General features: G+C 42.2%; 1 protein-coding gene across 1 annotated transcript in view; it reads left to right on the forward strand.

Moving 5' to 3' along the window:
- The window catches only part of LOC137540874 (protein-glutamine gamma-glutamyltransferase E-like), a 60700-nt gene extending 41840 nt beyond the window's left edge, over positions 1-18860 (forward strand). The window contains exons 10-13 of the mRNA XM_068262062.1: positions 1469-2857; positions 10270-10427; positions 15146-15279; positions 18696-18860. Coding sequence (XP_068118163.1) covers positions 1469-2857; positions 10270-10427; positions 15146-15279; positions 18696-18843 — 1829 coding nt within the window. The 3' untranslated portion in view covers positions 18844-18860. The remainder of the gene's footprint in view (positions 1-1468; positions 2858-10269; positions 10428-15145; positions 15280-18695) is intronic.
- The last annotated feature ends 307 nt before the right edge of the window (positions 18861-19167 follow it).

Below are 19167 nucleotides of genomic sequence, written 5' to 3' on the forward strand. Positions count from 1 at the left end.
AACTCTGCTAAGGAAAGCATGCAGAGATAAATTATACACAACCATCAGGTAATGCAGCTTACTTAGAACAGAGAGAAACACATGAATAGATGAAATCACAACACCATAGAGATCATCACTGGACTGTACAGACAGTGACATCTTGTGGTTGCTTTACAATACTGCAGTATAAATAATGTTGCTAAATACAACACTTTTTACATTTTTGAAATAGATGTTTTGCTACAAACGTGGTGGGCAGGGTGTTTTTGGGGAGTAAAAAAAAAACAAGAAAAAACATTTTCTACATTTTGCTACAATAACTTTCTAAGTGGCAAATGGTATTTAGCAATCTATAAAATGGCAAAAGCCCTTAACAATTGGTTGATCTTCATTTTGTATGGAGATTGCCCCAGAAAAGTGGTTATCACAGATAAGGTAGGATTCCCTAAAAAAAGGGATTATTAAAGCTGTTCTCCACTTTTATATATGACAAGCTAAAAGTGGCATTTTGTCATAGTTCTTTTTTCTGGCAATCAGTCGAAAACCACCAAGAACCTTGTATATATGAGGGATAATTCAAAAGATAATAAAGTACTTGAGCGTTACAGACTACAGATGAGCAAACAAATCACGCAACATGCAATTCTCTGTTAACCTCCCTGGCGGTAACCCCGAACGTAGTTCGGGGTAAGCCGCGCAGGAGGTTTACTCCGGCCCTGCTGGGCCGATTTGTTTCATTTTTTTTTGCTGCACGCAGCTAGCACTTTGCTAGCTGCGTCAGCACACCGATCGCCGCCGCCCCGCGCTCAATCGCCGCTATCCGTAGCGCCGCCCCCCCCCCCCCCCAGACCCCGTGCGCTGCCTGGCCAATCAGTGCCAGGCAGCGCTGAGGGGTGGATCGAGACTCCCAATGACGTCCCGACGTCGGTGACGTCGGTGAAGTCATCCCGCCCCGTCGCCATGGTGACGGGGGAAGCCCTCCAGGAAATCCCGTTTTTTGAACGGGATTTCCTGATCGGAGATCGCCGAAGGCGATCGAAGCGGGCGGGGGGATGCCGCTGAGCAGCGGCTATCATGTAGCGAGCCCTGGGCTCGCTACATGATATAAGGAAAAAAAAACTGCTGCGCTGCCTCCTGGCGGAATTTTTTATACTGCCAGGGGGGTTAACACAGTAGAACATTTAGAGCAAAACAAAAAAAATACTAAAAAAAATACTAATAATTCATGTCGTAACACTTCCTGGGTCAGTGAAAAGTTGCATGTTGGGATCATTTCTTGCTTGTTGTTTTTACTTACATATAGAGCCAGTGTGAGTAATAATACTTCTTAACATCAACAGGACAAACTGGATAGGGCAGGTTTAGGAAATGCATTAGATACTGTACAACATTACCACCTGCAGACAGAGGGTGGAAGTGCAGGTTTATCACATTATAATGTTCTCATTTGTAAACAGCTTCTTCTTCTTCTTTTTTTTTAAAATAGGTTCTCCGCAAGAAAGGCAGGTGTTTGAGAAAGCCAGCAGAAATATGCCACATTACTCACCTCCAGTGGAAAACAGTAATGTGAATCGTAATAACAACAACATGGTGAACAGGCCCAGAAGTGATTCAACAATGCGAGCTGCAATATCTACACCGAACTTGCCAGCTCTAACTAATGGAAGACCATCATCTCCTGTGCCCAGCCGTTCATCACAGCCACCTTCAGGACCTGGATACCGTCCAGGATCACCTTCACCAGCTCCCAGAGGAAGATCATCCTCTCCTGCCCCATTTTCCGGACGTCCCTCACCTAACCAGCCTTCATCAGCAAACTCAGTAGCTTCATCAAGTGGAAGACCATCATCACCTGCCCCATTTTCTAACCGTCCCTCACCTGCCCAGCCTTCAGGAAATGGTAATTGGCCTGTGTCATCCACAAACTCACCAATTTCAACAAGTGGAAGACCATCACCACCTGCCCCATTTTCGGGTCGATCATCACCTGCCTTGCCTTCAGGAAATGATTACTGGCCTGAAACTTCAGCAAACTCAGTTGCTTCATCAACTGGAAGACCATCATCACCTTCCCCATTTTCTAGTCGCCCGTCCTCTGTCCACCCTTCAGGAAATGGTTACTGGCCTGGATCTTCGGCAGACTCAATGGTTTCAACACCAAGTGAAAGACCATCCTCACCTGCTCCATTCTCTAGCCGTTCCTCAGTTGCCCAGCCTTCAGGAAATGGCTACCGGCCAGCATCACCAGCAAACTCACTGGCTTCAGCAAGAGAAAGGCCATCATCACCGGCCCCATTTTCTAGTCGTCCCTCATCCTCCCAGCCTTCAGGAAATGGTTACTGGCCTGGATCATCAGCTTCACCAAGTGGAAGACCATCATCCCCTGCTCCATTTTCTGGTCGTCCATCAAGTGAAAGGCCATTATCACCTGTTCCATTTTCTGGTCGTCCAGCAAGTGAAAGGCCTTTATCGCCTGCTCCGTATTCTGGTCGTCCATCAAGGGAGAGACCATTATCACCTGCCACATTTTCTGGTCGCTCATCAAGTGAAAGACCACTATCACCTGCCACATTTTCTAGTCGCTCATCAAATGCACTATATTCTGGAGAGGACTATAGGTCTCCATCACCTGTACCAAGCACTCCACGACCTAATTCTTCAGAATTTGAAGGCCCTGATATTGCTGGAAAGTTCAAGCTTCTCAGCCCTCTAGTGGTAGGAGATGACATTAACTTGCTTCTGGTCCTCAAAAATCTTACTCCCTATCATAGACCAGTTAAAGTGAATCTCAGCGCTTCTTGCGTCCTCTATACTGGAAGAAGATTGACTGACATATTCACAGATCAGAAATCCTTGATTATCAGTCCAAACCAAGGTGAGTTAAATAACACAACCTGTTTCATTAAACTTAAGGAATTTACTTTAAATGAAGCATAACTTTTATTTTTGTTTTAAGAGAGTAGAAGTACTATTAGGCTTTTATCATTCGTATGTTTATCAGCCAGGCACTAAAGGGAATTTCTCTATAGCCTCATTTTTACGGACAGCCGACCTGCATTCTTGCTGAACAATTCAGCCACTCATCTGCTGTTGACACCTGGGGGTGTATGCAATAAATTGCGTTAAGCAGAATTACGTGTATAAAGTCTTACCACACAATGAGTAGAGCAGAATGCAATACATAATAAAATACACTAAAACAGTTTAAAAATGGGAGGTAGTAGTGGACTTACCTTTTCATTGAAGACTCGAATTGCCTGTATCAGGAAAAAAAACTTTATAGTATACTCCACAAACAATGTAATGCATTTCGCAGGTACAATTTGAGTCATGGATGTACTGTTTGTAGTGTATTTTATTCTTCCTGGTGCCTCTGTTTTGTTCTATGACCTATAAGTTTGTCCATCCCTGGTGGAGGGGTGTTACCTGGTATTTTCCGATCTACAAAGAACGATTTCTTAACCTGAGTGGGGTCGGGTGTAATCTCCCCACCTGCCTATAGAGTGGAAGGGGTTCAGTGGTTCTTGTAGGTGCCAAAAGCACCTAAACAAGAAAAAGAGAGATCAGTAGCCCAATTGTGCAGTATCATTAGGTATAAGGGGACAAAAGTATATATATTTATATACTCACAAAGGTAGGTTGCCGTTCCTGCAACCACCGTATAAGCCTGCAGGGAATTCATTGTGGTCACTGTTTTGCCTCATGGGAAGGGTTTTTAAACCCTATAACTTCGCTCACCACCATAGTGGGTAAAATGAATTGCAGCAAAACATGAGGAAATGTTCAATAATAATATTTATTGAGCTACAATCCTGTTATATCATCTAATCATCTAGGCTTGCAGAATCATAGTTTTAGGGTTAGTAATTATGAGCAAGCATGCATTAATATTTTTTATGAATCTTTACCAAGTGTTGTAGCAACATCACCCAAGGACGAGTGGACTCTGTCAATCCTCCGTAGGGGAAAACACCTGGCGACACAATCCATTACATCTGTTGGTCTAAGCAAAAGTCCCAGAGTCCAGGTGTTTTCCCAACCCAATCATACTCCCTAAACCATAACACACGCAAGCGCATATTCGGTTGCTGTCGAAGGTGCGTGATCAAAGTACAAACTTATGATATCCACTTCTGCGCAGTACAACACAGCTGAGCGTGGACACCTCATGCTCACTGAATGGGAAAACAATGGCTTATTGTCTACGCCTGCGTATCTTATGCACCAATATTTCATGACTACCCGCTCAAACTGGCTGTAGCAGGATTCAGGAATGCATCAACATACTTCACTGAACCCAAATAGCATCCAGGACATCTGGAATTGAACTCAGATAATACCCAGGTACTGAACTCAAGTAACCAGAAGCAAAGACATATGAGAGTGAACACTAAACATACATACATACGACATTCATGTCACTTGTGTAGCTCAGTCGCTCAGTGCTCCAGGTCTACCCAGATACTGGATGGTTGATCTCCTTTTGTTAAATACACTTTCCAGAAAACTGTAAAGATATTACCTCTAAAGGAGGTCTGACTGATAGAAGGGTGGGATGGAGGCGGCCAAAATATATGCGTTTTAAAACATTAAAACATAAAGTGTAAACAAGAGGTAATCACTTACCTCTCCAGAAGATACAGACATCACTTCAACTGGCAAAATGTTATTGAAAAAATTGACAAAGCGTTTCATGGATCATGGCCCACTTCCCCAGGTCAATACAAAAAATGCCTCAGCAGCATAAGTAGAGTGTAGAATAGAGATGTATACATCTTCTCCTTATGCTGCTGAGGCATTTTTTCTAATCCAACTGCTGGACTTATTCTTGACTCATGTAAACACTACACTAGCAAAAAAGTGACGCATTCCTGCAAAAAACGTTTTACCGTCCCAGTTTTCTTTTGCTTAGTAAGGGTCATAATCCAATACTATATTATCATAATTTTTTTTTGGGAGCTTAATGACGTGCAGCCAAATGTAATGCAGGGGCAACATTGCTTTAACGCTGGACTTCTGCGGGGGTGGAAGCCATGTAATTAAATGGACGAAGCATACCTTTTCAAAAGGTTGACGGCGGCGTTGCCACGCGCATGTGAGAAAAGACAGAATACTACGGAATCCCAATGACGTACTTCCTGTGCAGCAGGGAGTATGTCACTGCAGGGCCGTAACTAGACTTAATAGGGCTCCCCTGCAAAAATTATAGCATGGGGCCCCCTTGGTACCTTGAACCCCATGTGGGTCACATTATTGGGAGCCAATAAATGGCAGCAGAGAGTGTTCTGCTGTGAAGAAGTATCTGGAATCAGGAAAAAATTACACATGCTCCCGCTTCTTGCTACTCTGCATGGTGGGAAGAGGTGGTGGGGACAGTTTTTCTGAGTGAAAGGGGAGGTTTTTTTGCTAATTGGCTGCACTTGTGGTTGGGGAGAGGGAGGAGGCGGGTCACCCCCAAAGCCTCTGGGCCCCTCTGCGATGGCAGGGGTTGCAGGGGTGATTGTTACGCCCATGCGTCACTGGGCGAGGGGCATGCCGGCGGGGGGTGCTATGCATATGACCTGTTGGAGCACTCTGCCACAGGGTCATACGTTTGTGATTTTGTGCATTGCGGTGCAATGCAACCGCATCGGAACGTACAAAATTGCAGTGCAATGCAGCAGGGATGGGGCATCGCACCACAAATGCATATTTCAAGTGTAAAACAAGCCTAAAGCACTTAAGGTTAGATGCTTACCTAAGCAGAGGTATGGCTCCGGATAGCATAGAGCTTTCATGATCCTTGCTCTTTACCCTCATTCCAGCTTACACCTTCATCATTCCTCGGCAGTCCTCGGAAGTACTTGCATTCCTGAGTGCTTTTAAAGATTTTTAAAGGCGCATCCTTATTGCACACGCGCAATCCTGGACTCGCATCTGCGCACATTACCATTGCGCTGGTCATCGGAAGTACTAGGGGATGCAAATACTTACAAAGGCTGCAGAGGAGGGTCAACGAGGTATTTAACTTGGGTGGATCAACAATCCTTATAAAATATATACCGCATATTTCGGCGAATAAGACGACTGGGCGTATAAGATGACCCCCAACTTTTACAGTTAAAATATAGAGTTTGGAATATACTCGCCGTATAAGACTACCCCTCTTCCAACGTACACCAAATAAAAAAATAAAAACCAAAACATATACTGATGCTTTGTATGAACAGATAACGGTGCTGTACTGTATGTGATACCCAGTATATAACTGTATACGATTGACTTGTTGGACTGGTCAACTCTCCCTCTCCCTAAGTGGATTGGTCAGCTCTCCCTGTCTCCTGGTTTATTAGAGCGATATGAAAGAATAGATTGTCCATAGAACACGCCTCTTTCACCCTTCTGGCCCACCCTTGTATCCTATTTACCTCCTTCTCTGACTCTCAGATCTCGCACATGTGCGCCTGCGCCAGTTCACTACAGTCCTCAGCAGCGAGATCTGACGATAGGGCATATCACCCGGCATCAAAGATACCCGGTGTATAAGGCGACCCCTGACTTTTCAGATGATTTTCAAGGGTTAAAAAGTAGTCTCATACGCTAGAATATATATATATATATATATATATATATATATATATATATATATTCTCCATGAATTCATTTGTGTGACTGGTTGCTGATTTGCCATCTTACTAACACTTTGGCATGCCATTTACTAACAATTTGGCAGTCCAAACTATGATCTGACATGACCCAAGTGAGGGAAGAAAATCCTTGCCACACAATCAAAACAGGCCAAGGTTGGAAAATCATTGACGCTGTGCAATGATCTCCAGTCTGGAAAAAGTTAGTAAAATTAGGCCAACAGTAATGTGTGTTCTAGGGGTAATAATATTACTGTACTGTGCAATTTGTTCAGCTTTATATAGAAGGCTGACAGTAAGTTGACTTTAAAAACAGTAATGAACATAACCACTAGGCTGTGCTGTTTTACTTTTGGTAGAGCAGCATGACTCTAAATACTGTTCAGTCAGAATAGTAACTCTAATTGGAGTTTTTATTATGGCAATCATTTAGATTTTTCTTAAGGCATGATTTCAGTGAAGGTTCTTCACGTCATGGTGCAAAGTCTGGACTTTGTGTCTTCTTAAAGTGGACCCAAACTTAAAATACAAGATTTCAGAAATAAAATCTTTTTTTCTAAATTATAATAATAAATAGCGGCCTTTTTTCAGCTGCATTATGACACACATAAAATATTTTACATTTATTGGAGGAACCCCTCCCTTCCTTTCAAATTGCCGGGACAGAATCTGGCAAACTGGTGTTGTAGATAGTGTCCGGCAAAGGAGGAATTGCTAATGGCTGCCACCTGTATAACCCTAGTTATGAAAAGAGAAGGGTGTAAAGCATGCACTGAAATGCTCATAGGCTTGAAGGAGTGTTAATTTATCTTTGTATGTGTCAGAGTGGTGCAACTAAATATTTTGAATTAAAAAAATTGTTTGGTTTGGGTCTGCTTTAAAGTGGACCTGAACTCAGAACTTCCTCACTGCTCTAAAAGATACGCAACAGCATAATAGCCTTTAGGGCCCATTTCCATGAGCAGTTGAACAGCCACAAAAAATGTAGCCCCTAAATCACCCCTTCTTGCTCATATCCTGTAGCAAGTGTGCCCAGTATAGCACGGCCCTCTGCAAGTGTGGTCAGTATAACACTCATTCATAGCAATAATGACCATTATAGAACCCTTCCCTGACTCCACTCCCCATAGCATTAGTGGTCAGTAATGTACCCCTTACCCACACCCCTTAGGAAGTGCAGCCAGTTAAAACCCACCTTCCCACCAGGTGCCCCTTCCCCCCTTCCAGAGGCAGTCCCCATACTGCTAAGTAGCACAGTAGAGCAGTGAAACATTTATCTGCTTCCAGCACTGTGTTGGCTCTCCTCTGCAGCACTATAGTGTGCTTCATGCTTGTGTATGGCTCCTGCATGTTCCTGCATGTCATGTGACATGCACTGTAGGCCCTGCATTCATGGCTGCAGTGAAGAGAAGACCTGACTCAGCAAGTAAATGTTACACGGCTCCACTATATTGCTCTGAAAATGAAGGGGGTGTGTTTGGGGTGGAGGATGGGCCAAACAACAGAGAGCCCATCGGCTATCATTACTTTCAGGGACACAGCAGTGCAAACCAGGTATCTGCTCAAAGCCCAGAACGAGCAATACACAAACTGGATTATAACCTTAACATGGATTTTACAGATTAATTGAATCTGTATTAAGTAATCATATACAGCAAGGCTGCGAGATTTTGGACCTGTGCACCCTTCACCCTTCACTGTAGTTACCTATAACAGAAGAGAGATACCAACAATTATTATCCTTAGTAGTGTTCCAGTTCACCAATACTAGTAATCACAATAGAATACAAGGATATGGATAGGGTAAGACATACAGTATATCAGGAAACCAGCAAATGAAGATGCTCATTTTTTAACCTCTTGAGGACCGCAGTGTTAAACCCCCTAAAGACCAGGCAATTTTTCATTAAATTGGCCACTGCAGCTTTAAGGCCAAGCTGCAGGGCCGCACAACACAGCACACTAGTGATCCCCCCCTTTTCTCCCCACCAACAGAGCTCTCTGTTGGTGCAGTCTGAATGCCCCCCCCCCAATGTTTGTTTGTTTGTGTTTGTTTGTTTATTTTTTTATACATAAAAAAGTGTGTTTTTTTATTTCATTGTAAACCCCCCAGCTAGAGGTTAATCTTTCAAAAAGTTCAAAAATTCAAAAATTACCTTCAATCAATCAATCATGCAATCCATAAGTGTAGGCCTATGCTGAAATTGCAATAAATCTTTAGAAAAATGTAAAGCCTACACACTTATGGATGGAATTATTGATTGATTGATTGATTGAAGATAATTTTTGTATTATTGTATTTTCTGGAACATTAAAAATAAGCTTCCTTCACCATTCTTCAGGTGCATGAGGCACACAGGCCTGAAAAGTTGTACCAACCTAGCTGTATTTGCAAGATCATAATGCAAAATGTTGTGTTAACTTTGTAATTAATTTCATTTGTAAATGTGATCAGGAACTGTAATTTCGTTATTCCACATACTTTTTGTGTAATTTTGTGTCCAATTTTAGCAGTTAACAGCCAAGCCTCAATATATGCGATCATCACCAAAATTGTATGTTAAGGAGAATAATGGAAACAAGGCAAAAAAGATCAAAAAGAGCTTATATGTATGGGGGCTTTGCTATTAACCACTAAAGTCAGTGCAAAATTACACGAAAATTATGCAAAATTGTGAATGGATTACACTAAATAAGCTTGTCCAAATCGCAACTATGTATGGCTGTAATTGTGAACATGTATGCAAAATTTAGCATAATCATAATTAGCAGATCACCAATCTGCATTGAGGTTGCAAACCAGGGGACTTGTGTTTTGCTGGGAAGAGGAGGGTATCACAAGGGCTGTTGCTATGCCCATGTCCACAATAGAATGAATATAGCTGGTGCAGAAACAGTAAAAAACAATAGTAAGCTCTTTTATAGATTTCAAATTAGTCAGAGGACCAAACAAACTAGATAATAGCAAATCATTTTGCAGAATATAGAATCCTGGAAGATCAGCTGATTTCGGCACGTGGCTCTCAGAGCTGAGAACCGAAACTGGGCGCCCCATAGCAGCAATGCTATGCTGCGTGGGGCGCGAAGTGCTAATTCAGGGCTCTGGCGGCTGCCAGACCACGAATTACATCCCCCTCCGAGTTGCAACAACTCGGAGGGGGAATAGTATTTAACGTCGCCTCGGAGTTTAGCGGCAGCAGGGAGAGCCATCATCCGCCTCTCACCGCGCCGAACTGAGCGGCGCCGAAATAATATGCACCCGAATCCTGGCTTAGAGGTATTAAAAGATTGCAATCCTCCCCTGGGTCCTATAAAGGTGGCCACTAACAATCCAATTTCTAGTGAAAAATAGCTCGAGCTATCAGAAATTCTGATCAGATTGGTTGTAAATAATTTCCGTTGATGGGCTCAATCGATTCATCAAACCAAAATGTGGATTTTCTTGTTGGTTGTGATAGATAGGAAGCAAAGATTGGTTCATTGACGGTGTAGTGAACGATTTCACTTCTGATCAGAATTATCTGATTGCTTAAATGTTTTTTCGCCAAAAATGTGATCGTTCGTGGCCTTCTTAAGGCTACAGGAAAGTTTTATGAAAGAAATTGAGCTTACCTAACATTCTAATCATTCTAAACCTTACTGTGTCATTTTTGTATTCCAGATGCACACATCTCCCTGCAGATTCCTTACAGCCATTATTACAAATGTATGGAAGATGGAAACATGGTGCAAGTGGTCGCCCTGTGCGAACTGCCCTTCGGCGAGAAAGTTGTTATAACAAAGGATCTTGTGTTGGAGTACCCACCCATTATTATTAAGGTAATGTCATCATCTGAAAGCATTAGGTGGCACATTTGGACACAAATATGGCCCACATACAAAGGTGCACATGGTAGCTGATCAATCAGCTTATAACTAGCAACAGAAAAGAAACCATGAAAGGGAACATTACCAAATAAAAATAAAATGCTAAGTTGCACAGTCCTAGGGTAGCTAATAAAAAGACCTGTTATACTGGTCTTTGAAGTGTAATTAAAAACAGGAATCTCAGTTCCATGTACAGTATTTGAAAATTTGACAGCAGCAGCAATCCAAACATTAAGACTTCTCTGTAACCATCTACCCTACTCTAACCACTGAGAGTAAATTAGGGGAGATTTATGGTAAGAGTTTGGAGCAGACCAACCACTTACCAGTGTCACGCAGGGCACTATAATAGAGGCAAAGTGGGCAATTGCCCCAGGGCCCCAGAGTCTGCAGGACCTCCCCCAAGTATCCCCATCATGCCTCTCAATTTGAGTATGAAGTTGCAGCATAAAGTGGGACAGTGAAGTGTGTTCCACTTGCTCTGAAGAGGATAGCTGGGTGGAAAAGAAGTGAGGATGAACGAGTAAAACAGCTCTCTGGTACCATCTAGTATTCTATGGCCAAACTGAGCACAGCCAGTGTAATTAATGTTAAACAGTGGCATAGCTAAATGTTAAAGAGAGCCTGAGGTGGGCTCTTGAAATAATAAAAAAAAACTAGGTTACCTGATCCTGGGGGCTTTGGGGGGTAGCGGTTGAGCGGATCAGGTAGCCTCCAAAAACACCAATCCCTGCCGCGCCTCCGTTCATGGTCTCTGGGTCACGACGCTGGAATGAGAGATTTATATTCTCCTTCACAGTGTGCAGGGAGGCGGGGGCACAGCCAGGGAGAGAGAGCTGCCCAATAGCAGCTCTGGAAATCCTGCACGTGCTGGCGGTCAGGCAAAGTTCATTGGAGGAGCGGAGTGAGCGGCTAGGTGTGTACCTCTGAGTAAGATCGGAAATGTAGGTTGGGCAGGTTTTGTGGACCAATTTGTAGGCCAGACACAGTATCTTGAATCTGATTCTGGACTAAATAGTAAGCCAGTGGAGGGGTTCACAGAGGGGAGCTGCTGTGGTGGAGCGATGGGAAGAGTGAATAATTCTGGCTACCAGTTCCATGATGGACTGCAGCTGGGCAATTCGGGTCATAGAGAGACCAGACAGAAGGACATTGCAGTAGTCAAGGCGGGATATTATGAGGGCATGGATGAGGAGTTTAGTGGTGGCAAAGGTCAGGAAAGGGCGGATCTTGCAGATGTCGCGGACGTGGAAGTTGCCTTAACTGAATGGGTACCTTTGCTGATGTATCATGTACTATAGTTTGTAAAAGCAATTACTTAAGAGATCAGGCATGCATTTCATCTAATGGTACTGATTAATATTCTGTTTGTGATGAATAAGATTTAATAACAAGATACAAGTTATCATGGAAAATAATTAAGCTTGAGCATTTCCACACACCCACACACACAGGTATGTGGCTACTCCCAACTAGATATTATTTATTGCTATAATATAGTCTGGCTTATCAATAAACACTGCATATCTAAGTACTGACCAACATAGCTGTTATCTCTCTTTACCCTCAAAGAGGAATTGTAGCGAAAATAATAAAATAATGTATGGAATTAAATGTCTTAATTTTTTACAATATTTACGGTATATTTATAAATGATTTAGTTAGTATTTGCCCATTGTAAAATCTTCTTGCTAATTTACATTCTGAAGCATCTCTGCAGAATGTTTATTTCTGATAATTCAAAAGCCAGTAAAAATAATGCCTGGTCTCCCAGAATGCTATGGGAGGTGAATTCCACATAGCTAAACATCATAGGCTAAGCGTCACTGGGAGGGCAGGGCCACATGCTAATATACAGCAATGTATAGATGTGAAATCTACAGTTTTTTTTCAGTCCCAATACCCCAATCTCCTTCCGCAGTTTTTACCTTATGTGGTACATCCCTGCACAGCTGAGAGACGACCGATCACGTTGTCTCAGCACTTGGTTAGACCCAGGCATTTAAGTGCACAAGGTACTGACACAGAACATCAAAATACCACTAGAACCACACTAAACAGTCTGGACAGTCTGGGCCAGCATAGTGAGATACAAAACATAATCCTTATCAAGTCCAGTAACAAGCCAGGGGTCATACACGGGAGATAAGTTAAGATAATCACAGCACCAGGGAATAGACAAGAGCAGATCAATAAAAGATACAGAGTCATTCAAGGCAGCAATCCAATAATTTAGTCCAAAGATCATGCAAAAGGTTGTGCACAGATAATCCACAGAACTCACACCCAGCAACATAGCAGAAGGCAACTATACACTAGAAAGGGCAAGAAACACAGGAGAGAAGCAGGTTATATAGTTGCAGCCAATGAGCATGGGACTACAAATCCCAGCAGCCTCTGGCACTCCAACAAGTAAGTGACCTATTGGTCACTCTTGTGACTTTAATTAAATGCAATACTTCAGCAGCTAATAGCTGCAGCAGACCAAGCTGTGACTGTCCTATTCATTGCACACCAGGAAGTAAAGAAGATGTACGGAGCTCTGGAATTCAGGCTGTGTGTACAGCAAAGCAAGGAGGCTTTGGACCAAAAGAATTGATTTACTTTGACATGTGGCCTTTTATCTCTCTCCAAATCCTGCTACCCTTCTGCCCCTCTGCTTTTTCAGAGCCCAAGGCCAAGGCCTTTACGGCCTTTCCAGAAATTCAGCCTTGTACACCCATAGCATGTGTAGCCACAAAAACGCGTACGTACAAAAAGGGCGCCCGGACAAAAAGGGCGCGGGGTGTAAACGCTAATTAACAATTAATCATTAATAGCGTTTATAAAAATAGTGTGCTATATTTCGTTTACAAATAATGTTTAACAAATGTATAAATCATTAAATAATGTTTATGAAATCGGCAATTGTGAAAACTTTAATCTTCCCTGTTTGAAAAGTGAAACTTAGAATTACGTTTATTAAAATAACGATAATATATGATTAATTATTATAATTGTATATTATTGTGAATAACCTTCATTTATGGTTTGTTCTTATAATAAAATCTGAAAATATTCTTTATAACGATGATATAAATATAACTACGTTTGTAATAAGTGTTGTAAAACATTAGTAAATATTACTAAAATTGTAGTAAAACTATACCTAAGCCTACTCTTACACAGAACCCTCCCTGTACCTATCCCTAACCCCTAGACCCCCCTGTTGGTGACTAAACCTAAGACCCCCCTGGTGGTGCCTAAACCTAAGACCCCCCTGTTGGTGCCTAAACCTAAGACTCCCCTGGTGGTGCCTAAACCTAAGACCCCCCTGGTGGTGCCTAAACCTAAGACTCCCCTGGTGGTGCCTAAACCTAAGACCCCCCTGTTGGTGCCTAAACCTAAGACTCCCCTGTTGGTGCCTAAACCTAAGACTCCCCTGGTGGTGCCTAAACCTAAGACCCCCCTGGTGGTGCCTAAACCTAAGACCCCCCTGGTGATGCCTAACCCTAACCCCCCCCCCCCTAGTCATCGCTTTATTATGTGGATAATAATGTTTTACAAATTGTGACTCCAAAAAATATATTGCAATTTACATTACATACTGATCGCTTCATTTTGTGAATAATGTTTTAAAAACAATAAGGAATAAAACTTTAAATAAAAAAATATATTGCAATTTACATTACGTACTGATCGCTTTATTTTGTGAATAATGTTTTAAAAACAGTAAGGTATAAAACTTTAAATAATGTTTTAATTAGTTAAATAAGATAAATATGTTTAGTATTTTTATAAACGTTATTCGGCACTGGTGCATTTTATAAACGTAAATCACCACAAGCTCAGTTATAAATCATTAAACATCTCCGGGCGCCGTTTGTAAACGTTATTTAGGTCAGGCGCCCTTTTTTTCCTGCTCGGCGCCCATTAAACGTTATTTATTATGGGAGTGAATGGCGGCGCCCTTTTTGTCCACTAGCCACCTGCGCCCTTTTTTCCCGCTTCCACAAAAACACCCAAAATGGAGTATCCAAGGAGCAGTTGCAGGGGATGCTCCTCTGTAGTTACACCCCTGCATATATGTAAAGCAGGGACCATGTTAATAAAATACACCAGAAACAATTTCCCAACCCTTGTACCGCAAATCACTTTTATTGTGGTTTTTTTTTCCCCTGTTTAACTTCAATCATTTACAATGGAAAATATTATGACAGGCTACAAACACCTTACCTAAGCACACTTTAAAGAGAAACTCCAACCAAGAATTGAACTTTATCCCAATCAGTAGCTGATACCCCCTTTTACATGAGAAATAGAATGATTTTCACAAACAGACCATCAGGGGGCGCTGTGTGACTAATTTTGTGCTGAAACCCCTCCTACAAGAGGCTCTGAATACCGCGGTACTCCTGGCAAACTGCCACAATGTAACAATGTTCACAGACAGGAAATGGCTGTTTTCAGCTGTCTAACAGCTACAAACAGCTAAATAACCTGCCCACAGTAACAATGTCACCATGTAATAAATGTCAGAATGTGAATCTGGGAGAGGAAAGATTTTACAATGGGCAAACACTGACTAAATCATTTATACATAATTATTGTAAAAATGAAGCACTTTTTTTATTACATTATTTTCACTGGAGTTCCTCTTTAACATGTGTTTTTCATTCTTGTTTTTCCAGCCTCTTTCTAATCCAGTCCTGCACACAACAATGACTCTGGAGATCCGATTTACAAACCCGCTTAATATTGCGGTTACTGACTGTGTGCTGGTGGTGGAAGGCAGTGGCCTGATCGACAGACAGCTTTCAGCAGTGTGAGTATACACGCAGCCACTGTCATTTCATATACAAAGGTGACTGGTAAAAATGCAGTATCTTTTAGCTCTTATGCAGCGAAACAGTTTGTTTCAGCACACAGCGCCGAAATTAGGTGTTGCTATTGCAGCAATGCTATAGTGTGCGGGTTACGTAAGGGTAATTTGGGGTTACGGTAATCGCTAGATCCTGAATTACATCTCCCTCCAAGCCGGACGACTCTGGTGAGGAAAAGCATTTAACGCCACCAGGGATTTGAGGGGTAGCATGGGGCACTGTGCTGTGGGTTCCGTAGCGTTCATCGCTCATCCTGATATCGCATGCAGTGCAAACCCAATCAAGCATGTTGGCCCTACATCTTGTAGCATGTCTGATCGATACATGTGACAAATTTTGGCCCGAAATTGGTTGCATCGTCGATCGGGCATGCTTTTGGCACTCTTATAATAATTCAATTGGTTGGACGATCGGCTGCCAAATCACCTGATATATGGCTACCTTAAGGGTAAATTCAAGAAATGTTCTCTCTTTTGCCCTTACTGCTTCATTGGAAGTATCATCATTGATAAATTGGACCTCTATCCCCACAAGCAGTCACACCTGATTAGGCCATTCCACAGCAATGAGGAACCAACTAGCTACTGTCTGGTCCAGTTTGTATCTTAAACCAGTTTATAAACTGTATTAGGCCTGGAACCCACTAGGAGTACTTTTCTGAGCGCTTTGTGATTTTAAAAGCTCTTGCTAATGTAATGCTATGGGTAATGCTATGGGTGTGGTCCCACTTGAGCGATGTGATTTTGTAAAAATACCCCATAGCATTGTAATAGAAAGAGCTTTTTCAAATCACTAGAGCTTAGAAAATGCTTCTAGTGGGTTTGTCCCCTAATCCTGTTGAAAGTAGAAGACTGCATCTCCTGGAGAGGTCCAACATGTTTCTGAAGGTCACCCAGATGGAGAAGTTGGTTTGGTTTCATTTCTGGAGAGAGTGTAGAGCTGATTGTGAAATGAAGTTTAAATTTAGAGGCTCAATTTAATACAAAAATGAACAGAGCAAATTCTAATAGTAGTCATGACAAGTGAATATAAGCTTGTATAGAAAGTGATGAACTAAAACCTCATGAGCCACATGTGCTTGAATCTGAAGTACGTCTTGTTTTGTCCCTCTACTGGAAAAAGATACTTCGCGCTTAGCAGATCAATCAGGGTTGACCACGTTACACACATTTTGTTAATAGGTAATTCCTGGGAGAGTTGATCCAGGGATTTATCTGACTGCCGACTGGAATCTGGAAGGAATTTTTCCCTTTTAAGGCTAATTGGTAGTGATGAGGTGAACATCAAATAACAAATTTACCACAAAAGTTTGCAAACAGGCAAACCAGGTGAACCACCATAGACTTCAATGGGCAGACGTATTTTAAAAAACTATAGGGACTGTTTCAGGCCACAAAAGTGATGGCAAAGTTGTTTCAAGGGGCCTAACACCTGGACCGTGGCATGTCGGGGGGGGGGGGGGATCCATGGCAAAAGTCCCACCAAAAATTACTTAGTTTACGCAGTCGTGTTTTAATCTCTAAAGAGCAGAAATCACAGTACCTTCTTAAATTTGTGTAATTAAAAGCTTTAAAATGTCCTGTATTTGTAGTTGGAGATAAGGTAGTGTAAGGGTTAAGTCCAGTTCACACTGACAGACGAAATGCGGCAAACAACCGCAAAGAGCTTTAGTAATAGCACTACTTCACACCTCCAGAACATAAATGTTAGTGCTCTCGGCGGCTATCTTAGTGTAGTGGTGCTGCCATGCTTGTGCGCACGTTCGTGGGAGTGCAGGTGATCATAGTTTTCCAGCCCCTATGGTGGGGCTGAGATAGTTCATTGACAGTTAAGCGACCAAAAAAACACTGATTCTGCTTTATGCAGGGGGCAGTAGTGGATACTAGATGCCAGCAGTGGTGGCGAAAGATTATTGGGTTATGGTCATAGGCGCACTACTAGGACCAGCAGACCTGTCTCCAACAGCTAACGTGTGCACTGAACACAAAATTGCAATATTACCTACTACTGCACTAAGCATTGACTGCATCTGCCTGTAACAGCTAAAGTGCACGGTGTGGACACACTGAACATCAATATCACAAGATCAAAACACAGTCTTTAGAAGGTCTCTTGGGGTTATGTAGATGGTGAATTGATACTGTAGCGGCAAGAAACTCCACTGGGTACACAGAACACAGGCCTAACTAGCCCTTTCCCTAATAGCAGAACAGCTCTGTCCCTAGTAGGGATGGTCGGAATGCCAATTTCCGATTCCGCGGTAAATCCGCATTCCGTCATGTACCGATTACCGATTCCGCCTTCCGCTACCAATTTCCGCATTCCAATGCGGAATTTCCGCCGGAAATCGCGGAAATTCCGCCCGACTTTAACATCGATTTTCTCAAAAACTATAAGGTCTTTTTGAAAACTTTTTTTTGCATCTTGTTCAGAAGATTCTGTTTAATAAACCCTAAAAATTTGGTGTTTCTAGGACTTACGGTGGCTTTGCTATTAACTGCTAAAGTCGGCGGATTTTTACTGTAATATAAAATGCAGAAAATAGGCAGATGCAGATTTTCTGCATTTTACATTACAGTAAAAATCCACCGACTTTAATAGTTAATAACAAAGCCCCCTTAAGTCCTAGAAACACCAAATTTTCAGGGTTTATTAAACCGAATCTTGTGAACAAGATGCAAAAAAAAGTTTTCAAAAAGACCTTATAGTTTTTGAGAAGATCGATGTTAAAGTCGGGTGGAATTTCCGCGATTTCCGGCGGAAATTTCCGCGATTTCCGGCGGAAATCCGCCTACGGCTCTTACATTACCGATTTCCGCATTCCGATGTGGAAATGCAATTTCCGATCGGAATTTCGGAAATTGCATTTCCGCGGAATCCGAATGAGCATCCCTAGTCCCTAGTCTCCTTCACAGCAGCCACAGCCAGAGCGTGGGGTGGGGGGGGGGGGGGGTTGTTTCCAGATGGGAGGGATAGCTGATCGGCTGCTATGTGTCTGCTGTGGTGAGAGGTCAATTTTTGGCTCCATTATGATGTATAAAGGGTGAATTGAACACGCCATATGTTCATGAATGGACGTGAACACGCATTGTTCGCCATGAACTATTCACCGGGCGAACAGTTCAGGCCATCTCTACTTATTGGCCCAGGCCTTGTAAGGTTTTTCACCTTCCCCTGGATCAACTGGGATATGTGCGGGTTCAGGATGATGTTTGTTTTTTATTTTTGTTGTTGAACTTGATGGACGGATGTCTTTTTTCAAAGAATCTAACTATGCAACTATGTGTAAGTAGTTTAGCTACTCCCAGTCTTTACCAACACCATGACTTCTAACATAACGTTCTTCTGCTTATTGCAGGGTTCCTTATCTGAAGCCAAAAGAGAAAATCAAGTTCAAGGTGGAACTTACACCATACAGAACTGGATCAAGACAACTTATAGCCAATTTTAAGTGTAAACATTTTTCAATTAAAGGATACCACTTGTTGAATGTGGAATCCTGGTAAACCAACCCTCAGTGCTTTTAAACCATGTTTCATTTACATGTACTGTATTTATATATAAGTTATAGAAATGTAAGCAACCATTGTATATTGGTGCCTAGCATTCTACATATTCATATCTCTACTGCAGCATAACACTGATGAAACAAATTACATATTTTGGACTACTTCTGCCGGGAGGAGTAAATTTTTGTACAAAATATTATGCTCTGTAGAACTAAAGCAGAACACGGGGTACAAATTCTGGATACATTTTTTGGTGATGATCATAAGTGGTTTCTGATTGACTACTAACATAACATTTTCACAACTGCACCTGGTAATTTG

Source organism: Hyperolius riggenbachi, chromosome 12, assembly GCF_040937935.1.
Source record: "Hyperolius riggenbachi isolate aHypRig1 chromosome 12, aHypRig1.pri, whole genome shotgun sequence".
In the NCBI taxonomy this organism is placed as follows: Eukaryota; Metazoa; Chordata; class Amphibia; order Anura; family Hyperoliidae; genus Hyperolius; species Hyperolius riggenbachi.